The sequence below is a fragment of the Oculina patagonica genome, chromosome 13 (genome assembly GCF_052425735.1).
Source record: "Oculina patagonica isolate OP01 chromosome 13, crgOcupat, whole genome shotgun sequence".
In the NCBI taxonomy this organism is placed as follows: Eukaryota; Metazoa; Cnidaria; class Anthozoa; order Scleractinia; family Oculinidae; genus Oculina; species Oculina patagonica.
The window spans coordinates 15057555-15073918 of record NC_135770.1 but is presented as its reverse complement, the minus strand read 5'-3'; the positions used below and the strand labels follow the sequence as shown (position 1 = coordinate 15073918).

General features: G+C 38.7%; 1 protein-coding gene across 1 annotated transcript in view; it reads right to left on the bottom strand.

The window, feature by feature from the left end:
* Nucleotides 1-7872: 7872 nt before the first annotated feature.
* LOC144637235 (HEAT repeat-containing protein 5B-like) overlaps nucleotides 7873-16364 on the bottom strand; it is a 40119-nt gene continuing 31627 nt past the window's right edge. Inside the window, exons 28-33 of the mRNA XM_078496362.1 lie at nucleotides 15064-15212; nucleotides 14273-14463; nucleotides 12907-13174; nucleotides 11888-12101; nucleotides 10566-10779; nucleotides 7873-9107 (exon numbers count right to left, since the gene is read on the bottom strand). Coding sequence (XP_078352488.1) covers nucleotides 8794-9107; nucleotides 10566-10779; nucleotides 11888-12101; nucleotides 12907-13174; nucleotides 14273-14463; nucleotides 15064-15212 — 1350 coding nt within the window. The 3' untranslated portion in view covers nucleotides 7873-8793. The remainder of the gene's footprint in view (nucleotides 9108-10565; nucleotides 10780-11887; nucleotides 12102-12906; nucleotides 13175-14272; nucleotides 14464-15063; nucleotides 15213-16364) is intronic.

Sequence of the window (16364 nt, the reverse complement as noted above, 5' to 3'; positions counted from 1 at the left end):
TATTAAAAACGAAGGCTTCCGAAAATCGCTCATAACTTTATCAAATCGCGTTTGATCGCCATAAAATTTATCATTTTATATAATTTAAGCTTTATTCTTTCAGATTCTCAAAAATCTAAGCAATCGCCTCACGTTTTCCCGTTTTAGAACGCGCTTAAAAAGGGAACTGTCAGCCTCGTAAACACCCGCGGGCCACCTTAAGTGCTTATTTGAAACTACAGCTGTCACTCAGCTTCCAATGTGAAGCCAAGTATTATTGTGATTACTCTGAGTTGTAGAAATATTCAAATTTGAATGAAAATTAGCTCATAGACTTCCTACAATCTACAATCTTCCCCCCTTCCCCGATCGCGCTTCGCGCTCTCTCCTCGCACCTCGCGCTTCGCGCTCGAACTCCCCTTCTCCTTCCCCTTTGAACGCCGGCCACGCAGGCTAAGTTCCGTCAAGCTGTCAGATTGTCGTAATCCGGTAATACGATATCAATGAGAGTACCATTACACTCGGTAAGTAAAATGAAGCTAATCGCAGAGCTGGTCCACTTTTTAGTGCAGAATGCACTATTGTGATGGTTTGGTGGGGCTGTCGTCCGCTAAACCCCCCCCCCCCCCCCCCCTGGCTAAACCCCTAAAGCGCTACAGTGTAAACTTTTAATCAACGTAATTTACACCAAACGCATGCGCAGATTAGTCTACGTTGTTTTCTGGAACTATCATGAACATCGCTTGTATTGCGTGTTTGCGGTAGGCTTCCTGCAGACTTCTTGGCGCCAAGTAAAAACCGCAAATCAATTAAATTAGATTTTGAGACTTTCACAGCGCTTTCGTAATTAGGTATGCAAAAACTTGCACCGGGATTTTCGGCGTGAACACCTGATAACCAGGAAACAAATATCCTAGCTGTACTGCGTTTTAAAACATAGGCACGCTAAGCGTGCAGGAGTTATTTTTTCAATTTATGGGGTGAAACTGGGTGATTGTCCTGTTGGGATGGTTTATGCCATGGGTTGAGCTATTTGTGTATGGCGGCCCACGAAGTCACTTTTTGCACAAAATTTGCTTGCAAACAAAATAATTTTTACGTGCATTTTGATACATCAGAACTGTTTTATTCAATATGTAAATTTTCATCATTTAATTGAAAAACAAAAACTAATTCAATTATCAAAATGTCACAAAATGGCACGTTCTTATTCTGTTTAAGCGGTTATTTTGTTGCTAGCTTTGTTGCAACCGTTACGTGTTACTTTTGTTTGTTACGGAATACTTTTGGCTTTTTGCCAAACACTGAAACATGATATTGTTGTTTTTCTCACTTTTGTAACATGAGACCTCTGTTTTTTAAAAACGAACGTAACACGATACCCTTGTTTTTCTCGAAAAAGCCACGATTCCATATAGACATTGAACGAAAAGTACTATAATAAACGAACTAATAAACGCATCAAATCAAAAACCACTTTCTTCGGGAAAGTTCTTTAAAGCGCAGTACACCTGGAGTATTTGTTTTCTGTCAGAACTGTTCGACAATGATTTTCGTTCATTCACAACCTAAATTCTATTCAACAAACAAGAACTAATTGAGTTATCGAATTGTCACGGAATGGCACGCTCGTATTCTGTTTTTGCTCTCGATCGTAGTTGCTTTTAACAGCAAAGTTAATACTTGTACCGGTTCATTAAATGTTTGAACGAGATGTTTTACAGTTGATTTCAGTTTACTTTGGCCGCCCGCTTTGCGAAGTTTGTTGGGGAATTGGAAACTTTGTTATGAAGGGTTGTTAGTAATCCACGTAACGGCGGAACGCGGAACGGCGTAACGGCGGAACGAGAAACGGCGTAACGAGATTTTTTTTTCCATTTTTTTTTTAGTTTTTTTTTTTTAACAAACTAACCAACAAACAAACATTAAATTTACTAAATTTCTCTTCTACCACTCCCCCCGGGGAAACTTTTTTTTTTTTTTTTTTTTTTTTTCTCTTACGAAATCAGTAACTTTTCAGGCCCTTCTATTTTTTTTTGTCAACGGCTTTGTTGACTTGCTTTGACTTTGTTCGTTTCATTGTCTCGATCATGATCGATCGGTGCGAGCATTGAAGTCCGAAGCCCGGCCGCCGCGCTTCTCCTTGAAATCCTAACTCGAAATAAACTCGACATCCTGGCTCTAGATTGACCTCGAAGGATAAAGAAGATATACATGCCCTTTATTTTGTGAGATATATTTAATGTTTGTTTGTTGGTTAGTTTGTTAAAAAAAAAAACTAAAAAAAATGGAAAAAAAATCTCGTTACGCCGTTTCTCGTTCCGCCGTTACGTGGATTACTAACAACCGTTATGAAGTTGCCAATTACGTTGCGAGTATGCGAATCAAATTGCGAACTTTATTGCGTGAATGCAATAAATAAATTTTATGCAGGTAGAAATTTGGTCAAATTTTAACTTTTTTGTATAAAAACACATATTTAACGATTTCTGTGAGGCATAATCTTCACTGTCTTCAATTTCAAGTCTTCTGCGTTTGTAAACCGGATGAAACTGGATGGTTTATTGATTTTAATCGAAGCCGACGCGACGAGACAACGTGTTTACGGCTCGCTGAACATAAAAGTTTTTTATTTTTATGACATTTGTTTCCAACAGTTTAGCGTAGAAAGCCCTTTTTGATAACATAATTATAGAAGGTTTTATTAATTTCGGGCCGAAGTTGGGAACTTTGTATCGAAGCTCACAATTTGATTCAAAAACTCGCAACCTATTTGGCAACTTCATAACAAACTTTCCAATTTCCCAACTTAGAACTAAATTGCTGACCACGTCAGATTGCTTCCCCTTTATAAACTGCAATTTTATTGGTTCTGATAGTACCTGAAATCTGATTGGTGGGACAAACACACATACTTCACTGACCCACCGACTGATTACAAGCACACGACGACTAAAGAGCTATTTTTGAAAAAATAACTCAAAAACCTGTCGAAAAATATGTTTTTTTGATTAGATTTGTTTCTTTAGTTTTTGAGAATCGTCTTTCGTGCAGTCTAAACCGTAACTTAATTAAATTAAACAAATGTCATCGATGCCGCCGTAAAACAAACAAAAAACAAAAGTTTCATGTTATCGCATTTTCAAGGAAGACAAGAGTATTTTGTTACAAACGAACAAGTGTCGTGTTACGTTTGCAAAGATTAGCGTAAGGAACACCTGGGAAAGAATACAAGTAGCCTGTGAACAGTTTTTCTGAAAGTAAAATAAAGCAAATAAACACGAACATATATAAAACATCATACTTTCAATTGTTCCATATTGCATTCTGCACTTACCAAATCATCGAGATTTTTCGTAAATCTAGGATCATGGAGGCAAGCGTGGCCGAGTGGTTAAGGGCGCTGGTATTGTAATCCGGAGGTCCCCGGTTCAAGACCTGCCCTTGCCACTAGCTGGATTTGTTTCTCGGTTGTCCCGAGTTCCAATCCTCGACCACGCTTTGTAAATAGCCAACTGGTCTGCCTCCTGCCAGTTGGGATTTTTAACCTTGTTATGTTCATTTAAAATTATTTGTTTCCCCTGTTTCAGTGGCATGCCTGTAAACTAGCTATCTCGTTGAGATATGAAGCTAAGTGCATGACCACTATAAACACATATTTATTTATTTATTTTTTTATTATTATTTGGATTTGTAACTGACAAACAATATTTAACATCCACCGCAGTTGACAACATCCCTAGATGAAGGAACTGTTGTTATGTTCTAACCGGCGTTGCTTGCAGGAGAACTGCGTGTTTGCGATCTTGTTTTGATTCAAGAGTGACCTGTTATCCAACTCAATGACGTCCATACCTACAGGGAATCTAAAGACTTTCCTGCCTTGGAATGAGGTGTTTCTTACCGACCGTTCGTAACCACATCGATAGTAAAATCAATAGCTTTGTCATTTAGAAAAATTGTTGCCGAATACAGTGACAATCACTATAATAGAAACAGCTCTCCGACACGAACAGCCCAAAAGGACAACGAACATCTTTCGGACTAATGCCAAACGTAAACAGGAAAAGGGTCACATCCACAGAACTTTTGGGACCAGTGATTGTCTTTTCAACCCTCGCATTATTACTGGCCAGCATAAAGAAAGGTAAAGGCTTTTATGCTACCAAAGCTATAATTGTATGCTGAGACGTATACATGGTATCTGACGTAAAGGGTAAAACATGGAGAGCGTGGGCGTTCATAAAATCATCATATGACAATAATACCTGACTGTAGGCGTTTACAACTGCTGACTCTGTGGTGAGAAAGGAGCCAAGAGATAAGAACAAATCCCCTCCCAGTACTTCGCAGTTTCTTTCCTTCATAGCCAAAAGTGATTGACAAATTTACTCCTCAATCAAGGACCTGGCCAACGGCGCCAGTCTTTTCCCAGTTCTAAAAATAAACGCTTGAAAATGGCAAGCAAAAATTCCCATAAATTTCTAGAAGGGCTAGAGTGGGATAAATAACTGTCCCCGGATAAAATAAACTCATATTGCTCGCCGGGCAAACGAGATTCTCCTTTGTTTTATTATCAAGAACATCAGACTGCTTGAGTCCTGACCATTCCAATTAAAAGGTTTAACACTTGACAAAACACTTTCTTTTTTAGCCCAAAGAATATCACAAGGTGATTAATGCTTCGTTGACTATATACAGCGCTGAAAGGGCTGCTTGGCGACTGTAAACAACGCTTTAACTACAAATGTCACATCAGGGGTCTGGTAAACCCAATCTTCTAATAGATGAATAAAAAAAACAGTTTTTAGAGCAAACGATAAGTTTGATCGCGACCAAGTACCAGCCCATCTATTGAGCGTGCATTTTAGAGAAAAAAATCGGTTGCGAATTATTGGATATCAAAATAGAATCATATCAGTCCTGATTTCTCGTCTATTTCATTTCTAATAGGCAAATCGTGGAACTAAGGCAATTGACCCCCCCCCCCCCCCAAAAGGTTTGCCTTTGAACAGAGTTTTACAAACATTGCGTCTACATATAACTTGAGGATTATTTGGCACAGTAAGCTGTTATAAAAACAAGCCAAGGGTTCGACACTGCCACTTCACTCGACACCATAGAAACTGCCACACAAAATGCTACGTTATTATATCAGCAAATTGCATACACACTAGATGGGACTTGAAAAAAAAAATGCTTCATCACTGTTCTCAGGTATTAAGACGTTCCACAAGGGTAGATTACTGTATAATACGTCCGCCATAGGACTTGAGGGATAGTATGATTATAAAATACACCCGCCTGACCTTGAAGGATCCCTGGGTCAAAGGTTTGAGAATGCCCGGAACGCCATGTTATAACCCTGTTTACTTCAGCTATACTGTCTCTTTACCCGGTCATTTTCCCTGGGCTTACGTCTCTTAAAAACGTTACCCACATAGTTAAGAAAATAGCACACAATATTTCAAAACTGTCCAACTCAGAAAGATATCTAACAAAGAAAACCGAGAGGCAAACAAATGTGGGAGACCAACTTAAGCCCAGGGAAAATGACAACCATAGCCCGCTTAGCGAGCTCAAGGGCAGGTCATGCAAGACAATGCGCTTGTGGTGTCATTTCCCAGAACCAAAGTCAGTCGGGACAAGCAAAACGTATCCGGGCAGAACAAAATCCCTCGAAGCAAAAACAAACAGAAATTAGAGGTTAATGACAATTTTACCGATGATCCAATCATTTAAACGCCAAACGGCTATCATCATACTTCACACATGCGACCCAAAAACGCTTGTTTCAACGTCCCATGTGGCCAGCTGGCCACAGGTCCAACATCTTGGCGGGAGACGAGGCCGTCCACCTCCACCAAGCCCCTCCTACGGAAGTAGGAGAGAATCGCGACCGACCAGCGAAAAGATCTGAAAGAGCATAAGTGATTCGCTTCATTAGTGATTTCTGAATCGCCCTTGCCACTTCCGCTTCCTCTTTGGACGCTATCAGCTTGGTCAAGATAGCTTGCAAATTACCATTGAAAACAAAGGACGGAACAGGCGCAGCCAAATCGCCTGGCTCTCGCACTCCCTTTCTCCCTGGCTATGTCCACTTAGCTCTCCAAAGCCGCTATAGCCGAGTACGGGTCGAGCTCGGAAAGGTTTAGATGAGAGCGTCTGAACCATCACCACCGCCGAATCAACAGTGGAAACATCAGCGGACTTCCGCAAAATTTGAACTTCCTTCAAGAGTTGGGCTAACTATAGAAAATTGAATTGAAAAACGAAAGAGTTTTCCAGCAACGTTGGATCCTTCGCAGACTAAGTTAAGCCAGACCCTTTCTCGATACCTTCAAATCAATGGAACCTACACGGTCAACAAATGTAATTCATCAGACCCCTTCGGAATCCCGTTCAACACTAGCTTGAATCCTTAACAGTCTTTATAACTAGTGACAAGACCGTACTCGATCCAAGTCTATTTATTGGATCCTTATCGGTCTAAAATATTCACCAGGCCCTTCTCGATCCACTTCTGAAATTGGATCCTACGCGGCCTAAAACATCATCACTAGACCCTACTCGATCCACTTCCATGATTGGATCCTTATCGGTCTAAGATATTCACCAGGCCTTTCTCGATCCACTTCTGAAATCGGATCCTACGCGGCCTAAAACATCATCATTAGACCCTACTCGATCCAATTCCATGATTGGATCCTTATCGGTCTAAGATATTCACCAGGCCCTTCTCGAGCCACTTCCGAAATTGGATCCTACGCAGCCTAAAACATCATCACTAGACCCTACTCGATCCACTTACGAGATTGGATCCTTCTCGGTCTAAGATATTCACCAGGCCCTTCTCGATCCACTTCTGAAATTGGATCCTACGCGGCCTAAAACATCATCATTAGACCCTACTCGATCCACTTCCGAGATTGGATCCTTATCGGTCTAAAATAATTACCAGGCTCTACTCGATTTGAATCCTACGCGGCCTGTAACGTCTGCTTAAAACTAGCAAAACAAAAAGAAAAACAAAATTGTAAAAATGGAAAAATGAAATTCAATCACGCTGCAAACCGTAAAAACACCGTCCATTGTACTGAACGTGCAACACGCGGCCCAGGCGACCCAAACCAGGAGTAATTAATGCAAAATCCAAGAAAATGGACCACGCTAACAGCAAAAATACAGCCTAAATACGAAAACAAAATTGCCGCCGGTAAAAATAACAGACAACAGTAAATAAAAACCCAAAGAAAACAATTGAAATGAAACCTGGAAACGCGCCACATGGGTGAGAAGCAAAAGCAAACGCCGGAGTGGGCGTGAAAAACCTAACCGAGTACTGTAAACACCCAAGCAAAAGCCTACAGCGGTGCTCAGCCGAACAATATGACAGTGCAAAAAATTACCTCCAAACTTTCCTTCTTCAGAAGCTTGGCGGGTACCTGGGAAGTCGAAGCAGAACTTATATTGGTAGCCAGAAGACGGATGCGAAGCAGAAGAGAGACTCACAACAACCAGAGATGACGCGTTAACGGCCGACGATACCAGAACCGGTGCAGAGACAGAAGCTGGAGGAAATTGAGTTGTCACAGATGGCTAAAAGCCGAAATAATTGAGGCCGGATCCTGTCGTCCACGCTGGTCGGGAGCAGCATTTCGAAAACTGCGCTTAGTCTATCCATGGCCAACATTCGCAACAACTGACAATTCTAATTAATTCTATTTTATTATATAATGCTAATGACGTCACTGGAGATGCTAATGAACTATAAATAGAACATGACATCACCCACAGTTTAATTAAAACCATCGCATTTTATTCATGAGTCTATTCACGTTAATTTATTCCTGCCCACACTAATGAGATTCCTGCCCAAAAAAGTGGAGTAACCGGTTCCTCCTATACTACTAAAGTAGACCAACGATTTTCGTAAAAGTCCGTCAAGCTGATCCCTTATAAATAAAAATTGCCTGAAGGAGACTGAAGGAGATACACTGTCAGTATAAAAGGCTGTTGCTAATTTTACTGAAGTAACAGAAATCATGAGAAATTGCTGCAATTGTTGCAGAAATTTTAACCCATTTTAATCAGTTTTATTTTCTACAGCTGTGGCTTTTGCAAATGAATTTTTTTTATAAATGTGAACCAACGATTTGCGATAACGCCTGTCCAACAAGTTTTTGTTGCTGGATTTCAATTTCTGAGCAATCGTTATTAATTTTAACAGCTAGAAACTCTTATATGTGTGTTGCCACACATCTTGATATTAAATGAAAACAAAAAGCCTGTAATGCTGCTTGCTTAAACCAAATAATATTTTGTTATATTTTACTTGATAGAAAAGAAAATATTTACCAATAAAATTATTTCTCACACCTATTATAGTTTAGCTATTATATATTCCAGAGTTTGTACTCTTTTGAGCTTTTGAAATGTCACGACTTTCTATGACCTATCCACAACTGTTCAAAGTTTTCCACGACCCAAATTTGAACATTTTTCTTGGAAATGTTTAAAAATCATCTTGATTTTGGGTACGTTTTTGCTCTTTACTTCACAAAAAGTAACCTTCCTAATTTATTTTGTACAGTCAATACGATTTCCCATGACTCTGCATGACCCACACTTAAATCCATGACTTTCCAGGTTTTCCGTGACCGGTAAAAACACTGTATTGAGTCTCCCAAGTTACGGAATATATCCATCTTAAGCAACACAATGGTACGTTTTTTACAATACATTTCTTCCTATTTGCATCATATAACATTGATTTACAGTCATTCAGTGGTCATATTTCACCAAGCAAAGCTGCTACTTGTAGTTGCTGAAGTCCATTCTTAGCTTGATGGATGGTTGAGAGGGAGCCACTTTAGGCTGGACAGCAGGTTGCTTTGGCTTGGCTGAAGTCTGATTGGCCCGAACTGCACTTTCCAAACGTGACTTCAAGTCTGGCGATGAACTTATCACTGTTCTAAATGGCTCTGGGTATTTGGGACCAATTTTCATGAGTTTCTGAAGAGCCTGTTCATGGAGATGTTTGGTTATCTTGCCTCCTTTTGGCAAGTTAGCACTGTCAGAGAGCAACGATATCAGGATTGGCACCAGTAACCCAAGCATGTGTATTTCTGAAACAAACAAAAATTCATCGTGACAATGGGCTTGTGCTTTGATACCTGAAACGATAAAACTCTCCCCCATAAGTAATTAAAAGATAACTCAGCATGGTGATATACAAAACTCAGAGTTGTTTACAAAGGAGTCTCTAACAGGAATAACTGAGGGTTCAATTGCAAAAACATTAAGACTGATTCTGTTCAAATTTTGAGCAATAAGTGCAAAAATTAGTTAGCAAAAATCTAATAATGGCAAGGTAAAAGTAACAATTCAATTTAACACATCTCACTTTAAGACTTTTTTCTAAGTGAGGCTGTGATTAGATTAAGTTCTCAAGCATTCTTTTAAAAGTTTATGTCAAATGCTTAAAACACGTTATTTTGTGTTAAAATGGCATGGATAAATTCAACTGACTCAGGCCGATCCTCTTGCAGGGTCAGCTTCAGAGTTCAAGCTTGGATAAGTTCTTTTTACACACGCTTTCAGTGTTACATACATAGCTACTTCCATCTTTCGACATCGTTTTTGAAGTGCTGTTTGAAATGAGCCAATCAAAACCGATGCATGAGCCCACAAGTTCAGCAGGTCATGCTATTGGGCTGTGATTGGCGAATTTCAATCCATCTTGTTTGTTTAGCCTGTCGAAAGATGGATGTCAATAGAAAGCCTCTATGCACGTACAAGTAAAACTGAAAACTATAATATCTTTTGGTAACTTTGTTTTTTCCTGTATTGCTAAAATGTTCAGTGAAAACAAATCTTAAGATACATTTTTGTGTCATCAATAATTACACTGTTACCATAAAGTCCCAAAAGTGACAATGCCCAAAAAAAGTGACCCTGAAGTACTAGCAATAAAAATCCTTTGGAAGTGACCTTTCTCCAAAAGAAGCAGCATAGGGGTGAGGAGGGGTAGAGTGTGTTTGTAAATAATCTGTTTTCACACTTGTGACCATGGCTGCAGGAAGATGTATGCTTAGAAGTATGATATATCTTTTACACAAGATGTTAAAATGAGCAAATGACGTACAAATAAAGGCAGTAAATAAAAAATGTAAAAAAATAAACAAATGTATTCTTTATCAGAGCCCAGGTGCCACAGGCGACTTACGTTTGCCTTTGGACGACTTGTATAACTTTGTTATCATGAAAGTACTTAAAAGCTGAGCCCAGGATTCCTTACAGAAGAGCCCTCTGGCACCCTGCAATTATTCTAAGACCACTGTTTTGTATATATTCGCATTTTTTACAAAACCTAAAGATGTTACTAAAATTCCATTGTACAGATTATTTGCAGGTCAGTCCATATTCGAGCTTAAATAAAGTTTTTGTTGTTGTTGTAATGTGAAGCCGATTACCGAACAAATTGGTGATTAGAACAATAAGATAAGTGATAGATTAGATTATGATTATTTATGTAAAGGAGCATCTCTTATTTGGAGTAAAAGATAGAATGACGCACTACATACTTAGATTATCATCTGTAAGCTCCACTAAATTCTCCAGTATCTTGATGGCAGCTAATGTGACTGTCAACTGATCCTCACTGGCTGGTTTATTGACACACATGTTATTCAAAACCATCACAATGTGAGGAGCCAAAGCATTAATGAAGGGAAAAGCAACACTGCGTTCTCTGCACTGGAAAACAGACTCCAGTGTTTGTAATGCCTTCAACTGAACCTTAACAAAAACAGATAAAGCCAAGGTCAAGATGATGGACTCAAAACTTAAACTTTAATGTCGTTTTTTACCAATACTGCAGGAAGCCAGTTTGTATATCCAAACCCAGACCTAAACCATTTTGATCAGAACAAGGTTCGTGAGCTTACCACTTAAGTCTGAATAGGGTACATTTTGACTCTGGTCAGGAAGTGGGTATGATTTCAAGAAGAAGCTGTTTCAGTATTACAGCTTTTTCAACAGAGAGATTAATTATGACGTTTATTTTTCCGGCAAGCAGCAAAAATTCAACTTCTGCTGTCTGCCATTTGGCATTCGTACGTGGAAATGACTAGTTTTTGTTTGTCGTGAATGTGGAATTTTTTCCCTATTTTTATGAAGGATTAATTTTGGAATTCGATAAACATCTAACAATATGAAAGGCAAGCTCTTGTTGCTGTATAACATCATGCTTAATCTCTCTAATAACAAGAAGAGCAGTGTGATTGGATTTATTAACACTCGGGGAACTTTGAAACAAAAGCCATTCCATATATTAGGGTTGATCTGAAATAGGGACTGAAAACCACATTTTGGGATGGAAAGGGTAAGTGTTTCAATAATGTGGCTACACCTTCCTATAAATTGCCTCTTCCCTTTTACACTTAGTTACCACCAGTACCGCAAAACATCACATTACATATAACTAATCTTATTCAGTTAACTGCTTTTAATTGCATTTTCAGAAAGTTACCAATGTTACAGGTAGTTAACAATTATCCTGTAAAATCATGCTGAATATCCTAATACTTATTTTCAAAACAGTGGCAAATGGAGTCAAATGTAACAACGAAATAAGAGGCAGATGGTTATGTTATTACACAGACCTGGAAGAGAAATGCACATAAGTGATGGTCTAGTAAACTTTCAAATCTGCTGTTTGTTTGCCATTTACATGCCTGGAAACAATTCACTTCTGTTTTTGTCTCGTCTAACTTTCATTTAACATAATTGTGGTCCTTCACATTTATGAATCTTTAACATTTTTAAACAAATGTCAGAGAAAAGCAACATGCAATTAGACCATCAATCAACTGTGAAAAAAAATTAAAAGAACTCTAGACCTCACCTGTATTGTTGATCTGATGCAACGGGTGAACACGTTGATGCATTGCTGCTGAAGATTTGATGCCAACACTACTTCTTTTGGTGCTGAGAGAATAAAGATGGCCAATGCAAGCATCACCACTGAGTCATCCATACTTGGTGTCTCAGACCCTGCTGAACTTACTGTTGTAGACTCTGTGTTGGCTTTAGCATCTGACAGGACTGTGGCTAATGCACTGTCATTTTAAAAAACAAGACTAATCAGCTTTAATTACACCTAAAGCCGGAGTCATTTCAGAAAATGTAGTCACTAACTCTCAAGAAAACTAAGTTAAACAGATGTTATTGTTGTCCACTAAAATCATTACCATAAAACTGCGTGGTTATTTAAAAGATTTGGTTTACTTCTGCACTGACTTTATAATAGTATAAAGCGAATTAACACCAATCCATCCAAACCATACCGTACAGTTGATTATGATATGGTGCACTTCATGTCAGTTACAAATAAACTGAATAAACTTGACAAAAAGGCACATTCTTCTTGTGAAGTAAAACATGAGCAACATGATATCACCAGATGGCATCAAGAGACATCTCTCTGAGAGTTAAGTTACCAGAGGAGAAAGCTAACAGACTACGTTGATTACAATTTGGTTGGCACAAGTTGTCTACAGATATCTCACTGAGATTTCAATGGAGTTAGTTAACAAATGTTGAAACATATTAATACTGAGGATGTACATATATAAATTCAGGGATCTGTCATATTATTTCTCAATCTCAATTAATTAGAGTAATAGTCTATCAGAACATATTTCGTACATTGTAATATTTTTTTCATCTCTAAATAAAAGATAAAATTAATAGCCATTAAGAGACACCACTGTAAATTATGTTTGAATCTCATTTGAAGATGTCTGAGAGAAAGATATGTTTTCTTTGGCTGGATTTGAGTCTTCCTGACATTTGAAACAATCGTTTCTTGCTCTCATTCCCCAGGGATTAGGTTTTTTTCTAAGCAAGAAAGATAAAGTGAACCTTTGAAGCAAGTCAATCCAATCCTTTGAACACTTAGGGTGCTGTGTAAATGGTGATGTGGTAAGATGCTTCAGAGCCTGTAATACTGCAGACACTGTTTTCTGTGAAGAGGAGTCCTTTATTGAGGCGACCTCACGCAGAGCACAAGTCAAAAGGTACAACACACTTGGTAACACATTAACAGAGGCTTCTGGTGTACACAGGCCAGGAACAGATGGCAAAATGGATACCGCTTCAGATGTTAGTTTGGAGCTCTCCTCTGATAATGCTGAAAGAAAAATCAATTAAAAATTATAATGCCTCATTACATGTTTTCTTTGTTATTGTGAGTCAACCAACAAACTCCTGGTGAAGGGGTGTATAGGCTGAAACAACAAGTTGGGCCACATCTGGACCATACTTGGCAGGCTGGTAAGTGGGCGGGCGGGTGGGTGATTGAGGAAGGGAGTAAGATAATACTGGTATTTACATAACCAATTTTGAAATTGAATCTTATGAATTAAAACCAAAAAATATTTATTTAAATCAGGTTCCATGGTTAAAGCGGTTTGACAGGTTTTCATGTCATAGAAGTGGTTTAAGGTGTTTTGCATTATGTAAAAGAGAGCAGGTGGGCACTTTTTTTGTTATTTCTGACTTGTTTATTATTTCAAATTGAATTTTTTTCTTACAAATAATTACCCTCCCCCAGGGAAAAGTTGGAGTTCTTGGGCCAAATATTAATGAATGAAGCATTTAATATTGATGGGACACAAATTTGGTTTATGTTGATACATGTTTTAAACAACAATGTGATGCATTATATCTCCATAACCATATTTTTTACTTGGCCTTGCAAGTTTTTCTGGTTTAGGCTATGTCAGTTAAACTATGTATTTTATGTCTTTCTTTTATTTTGTGTTTTACTAAACTTTTGTAAGATTGGTGCTGTTAAATAGACTTGTTAATAATGTCTGCTGTAGATAATTTATGCGATAAAAAGTTTGCATAATTACAGCTGTTGGTTCATTGATTTTGATTAAAATGAAAAACAACTAGTACTTATGCCTCTCTTGCGACATATTTAAAATCACTTAACAAACAAACTTGTCAAACCAGTTAGACAATAATAACATTACACCACATTTTTTGATGACATTACCTAATTAATTTATTTCTCCCCATGCTGAGATTCATCTGAAAAAAAACTCCCTAACTGGTCCCTACTTCAATACTTTAAACCCAGTGCGTACATGTAGTTTATACACCATAAAAATTATATCAATAAAACTGCTGCCACAACACAGCCATGTGTTTATTATTAAAGTAGGTCTTAACAACTACATGTTTATCATAGATGAAGCCTGAAGTCATAATTAAAACATACATCTAAATCCTGAGCCAATGGCCACCAAGAGAACAGGCTGCTGACTGGATGACGCAGATGAAGGCAGAAGGTTTGGAAGTTGTTTTGTGAGGACACACATACAGATCTCCATGACACCAAACACCAAAGATCTTCCAGGAGTCAAATCAACTTCTCCTTCTGCATCTAAATCTGCACTGCTTTCACAATTTCTTCATGAAATACAAAAGAATAAGCATTAAATGATGAAAGTTTTGCTTTATAATCCACTTTTATTAGTAAACTGTGCAAGCCCCTGCAAAATCATTTCATACTAGCAGCTCTCCTCAGAGGACTCAGAAAAGAACAAGGAAATGAAGCAAAGATTCAGAAGTGAGGACAGCACATTTACTTTTACCTCCTCCTACCTCTTAGTTGAGAAGTATAGAGACAGCATCAGATAAAAGAAATAAAAAGTTTGATGTTGCAACAAATGCAACAATAAATATTGTTGTTAAACAGAGTTGTAGGGCATCCCCCTTTTTCTAATTTTTTCTGTAGCATGATCTAATCACATGTCGACTGGTAACTGTACGGTTAAGAACAAAGCAAAATTTCAACTGGCCCCATAAGAAGTCCCACATGCTTACTGGAGGAAGTCACTTTACAAGCTGTGCTGTTGACACAAAAGTGAATGTATTTTTGAACAGTGGGTGTTTACAGGATGTGGTAGGACTGCAGGGTGGTTTGACAATATGAGTTCCTTTCCTCATTTTTCACCTGCTCTTCAATCTACACACAGTGTTTCAATTAATCCATGGAACATTTCTTACTCTGTAACTGCAGCCTTTTTGCCATCCAGTGATTCCTGTGCTGCTTTGACAATCTGTCTTACGACTCTCATAGCAGCAAGATGGATATCAAGTGAGTCTCTTGTGAGCAGCACTCGGTGTAACACACTCAGCATTTCAACACCAAGAATCTGAATAAAATTAATGAAGAATATTGATATTGTTTGCAAGGATAACGAATTGAATTTCCATGTGACATTTATAATGATTACAAATGCATTCCGTTGAGGACAAAATAATGCCTTCATCGACTAAGGAGGCTCATGCACGAAAGGATGCTAAGCTAAAATAACAATTAGACAAGTTAACACACAGCCATGTTAATGTGTAGAAGTGTGACAGCTGGCATGCTGGTAGTGTGTCAGGAATGTTTGTAGCATGTGATGTCAGTGAGGTGTTGGCTGACATGTTGGTAGTGTGTCAGTAATGTGCTGCCTGACATGTTGATAGTATGTCAGTGATGTGTTGGCTGACATGTTGATAGTATGTCAGTGATGTGTTGGCTGACATGTTGGTAGTGTGTCAGTTATGTGCTGGCTGACATGTTGGTAGTGTGTCAGTTATGTGTTGGCTGACATGTTGGTAGTGTGTCAGTTATGTGCTGGCTGACATGTTGGTAGTGTGTCAGTTATGTGCTGGCTGACATGTTGGTAGTGTGTCAGTTATGTGCTGGCTGACATGTTGGTAGTGTGTCAGTTATGTGCTGGCTGACATGTTGGTAGTGTGTCAGTTATGTGCTGGCTGACATGTTGGTAGTGTGTCAGTTATGTGCTGGCTGACATGTTGGTAGTGTGTCAGTTATGTGCTGGCTGACATGTTGGTAGTGTGTCAGTTATGTGCTGGCTGACATGTTGGTAGTGTGTCAGTTATGTGCTGGCTGACATGTTGGTAGTGTGTCAGTTATGTGTTGGCTGACATGTTGGTAGTGTGTCAGTTATGTGCTGGCTGACATGTTGGTAGTGTTTCAGTGATGTGTTGGCTGACATGTTGGTAGTGTGTCAGTTATGTGCTGGCTGACATGTTGGTAGTGTGTCACTGATGTGTTGGCTGACATGTTGGTAGTGTGTCAGTTATGTGCTGGCTGACATGTTGGTAGTATGTCAGTGATGTGTTGGCTGACATGTTGGTAGTGTGTCAGTTATGTGTTGGCTGACATGTTGATAGTGTTTCAGTAATGTGCTGGCTGACATGTTGGTAGTGTGTCAGTGATGTGCTGGCTGACATGTTGGTAGTGTGTCAGTGATGTGTTGGCTGACATGTTGGTAGTGTGTCACTGATGTGTT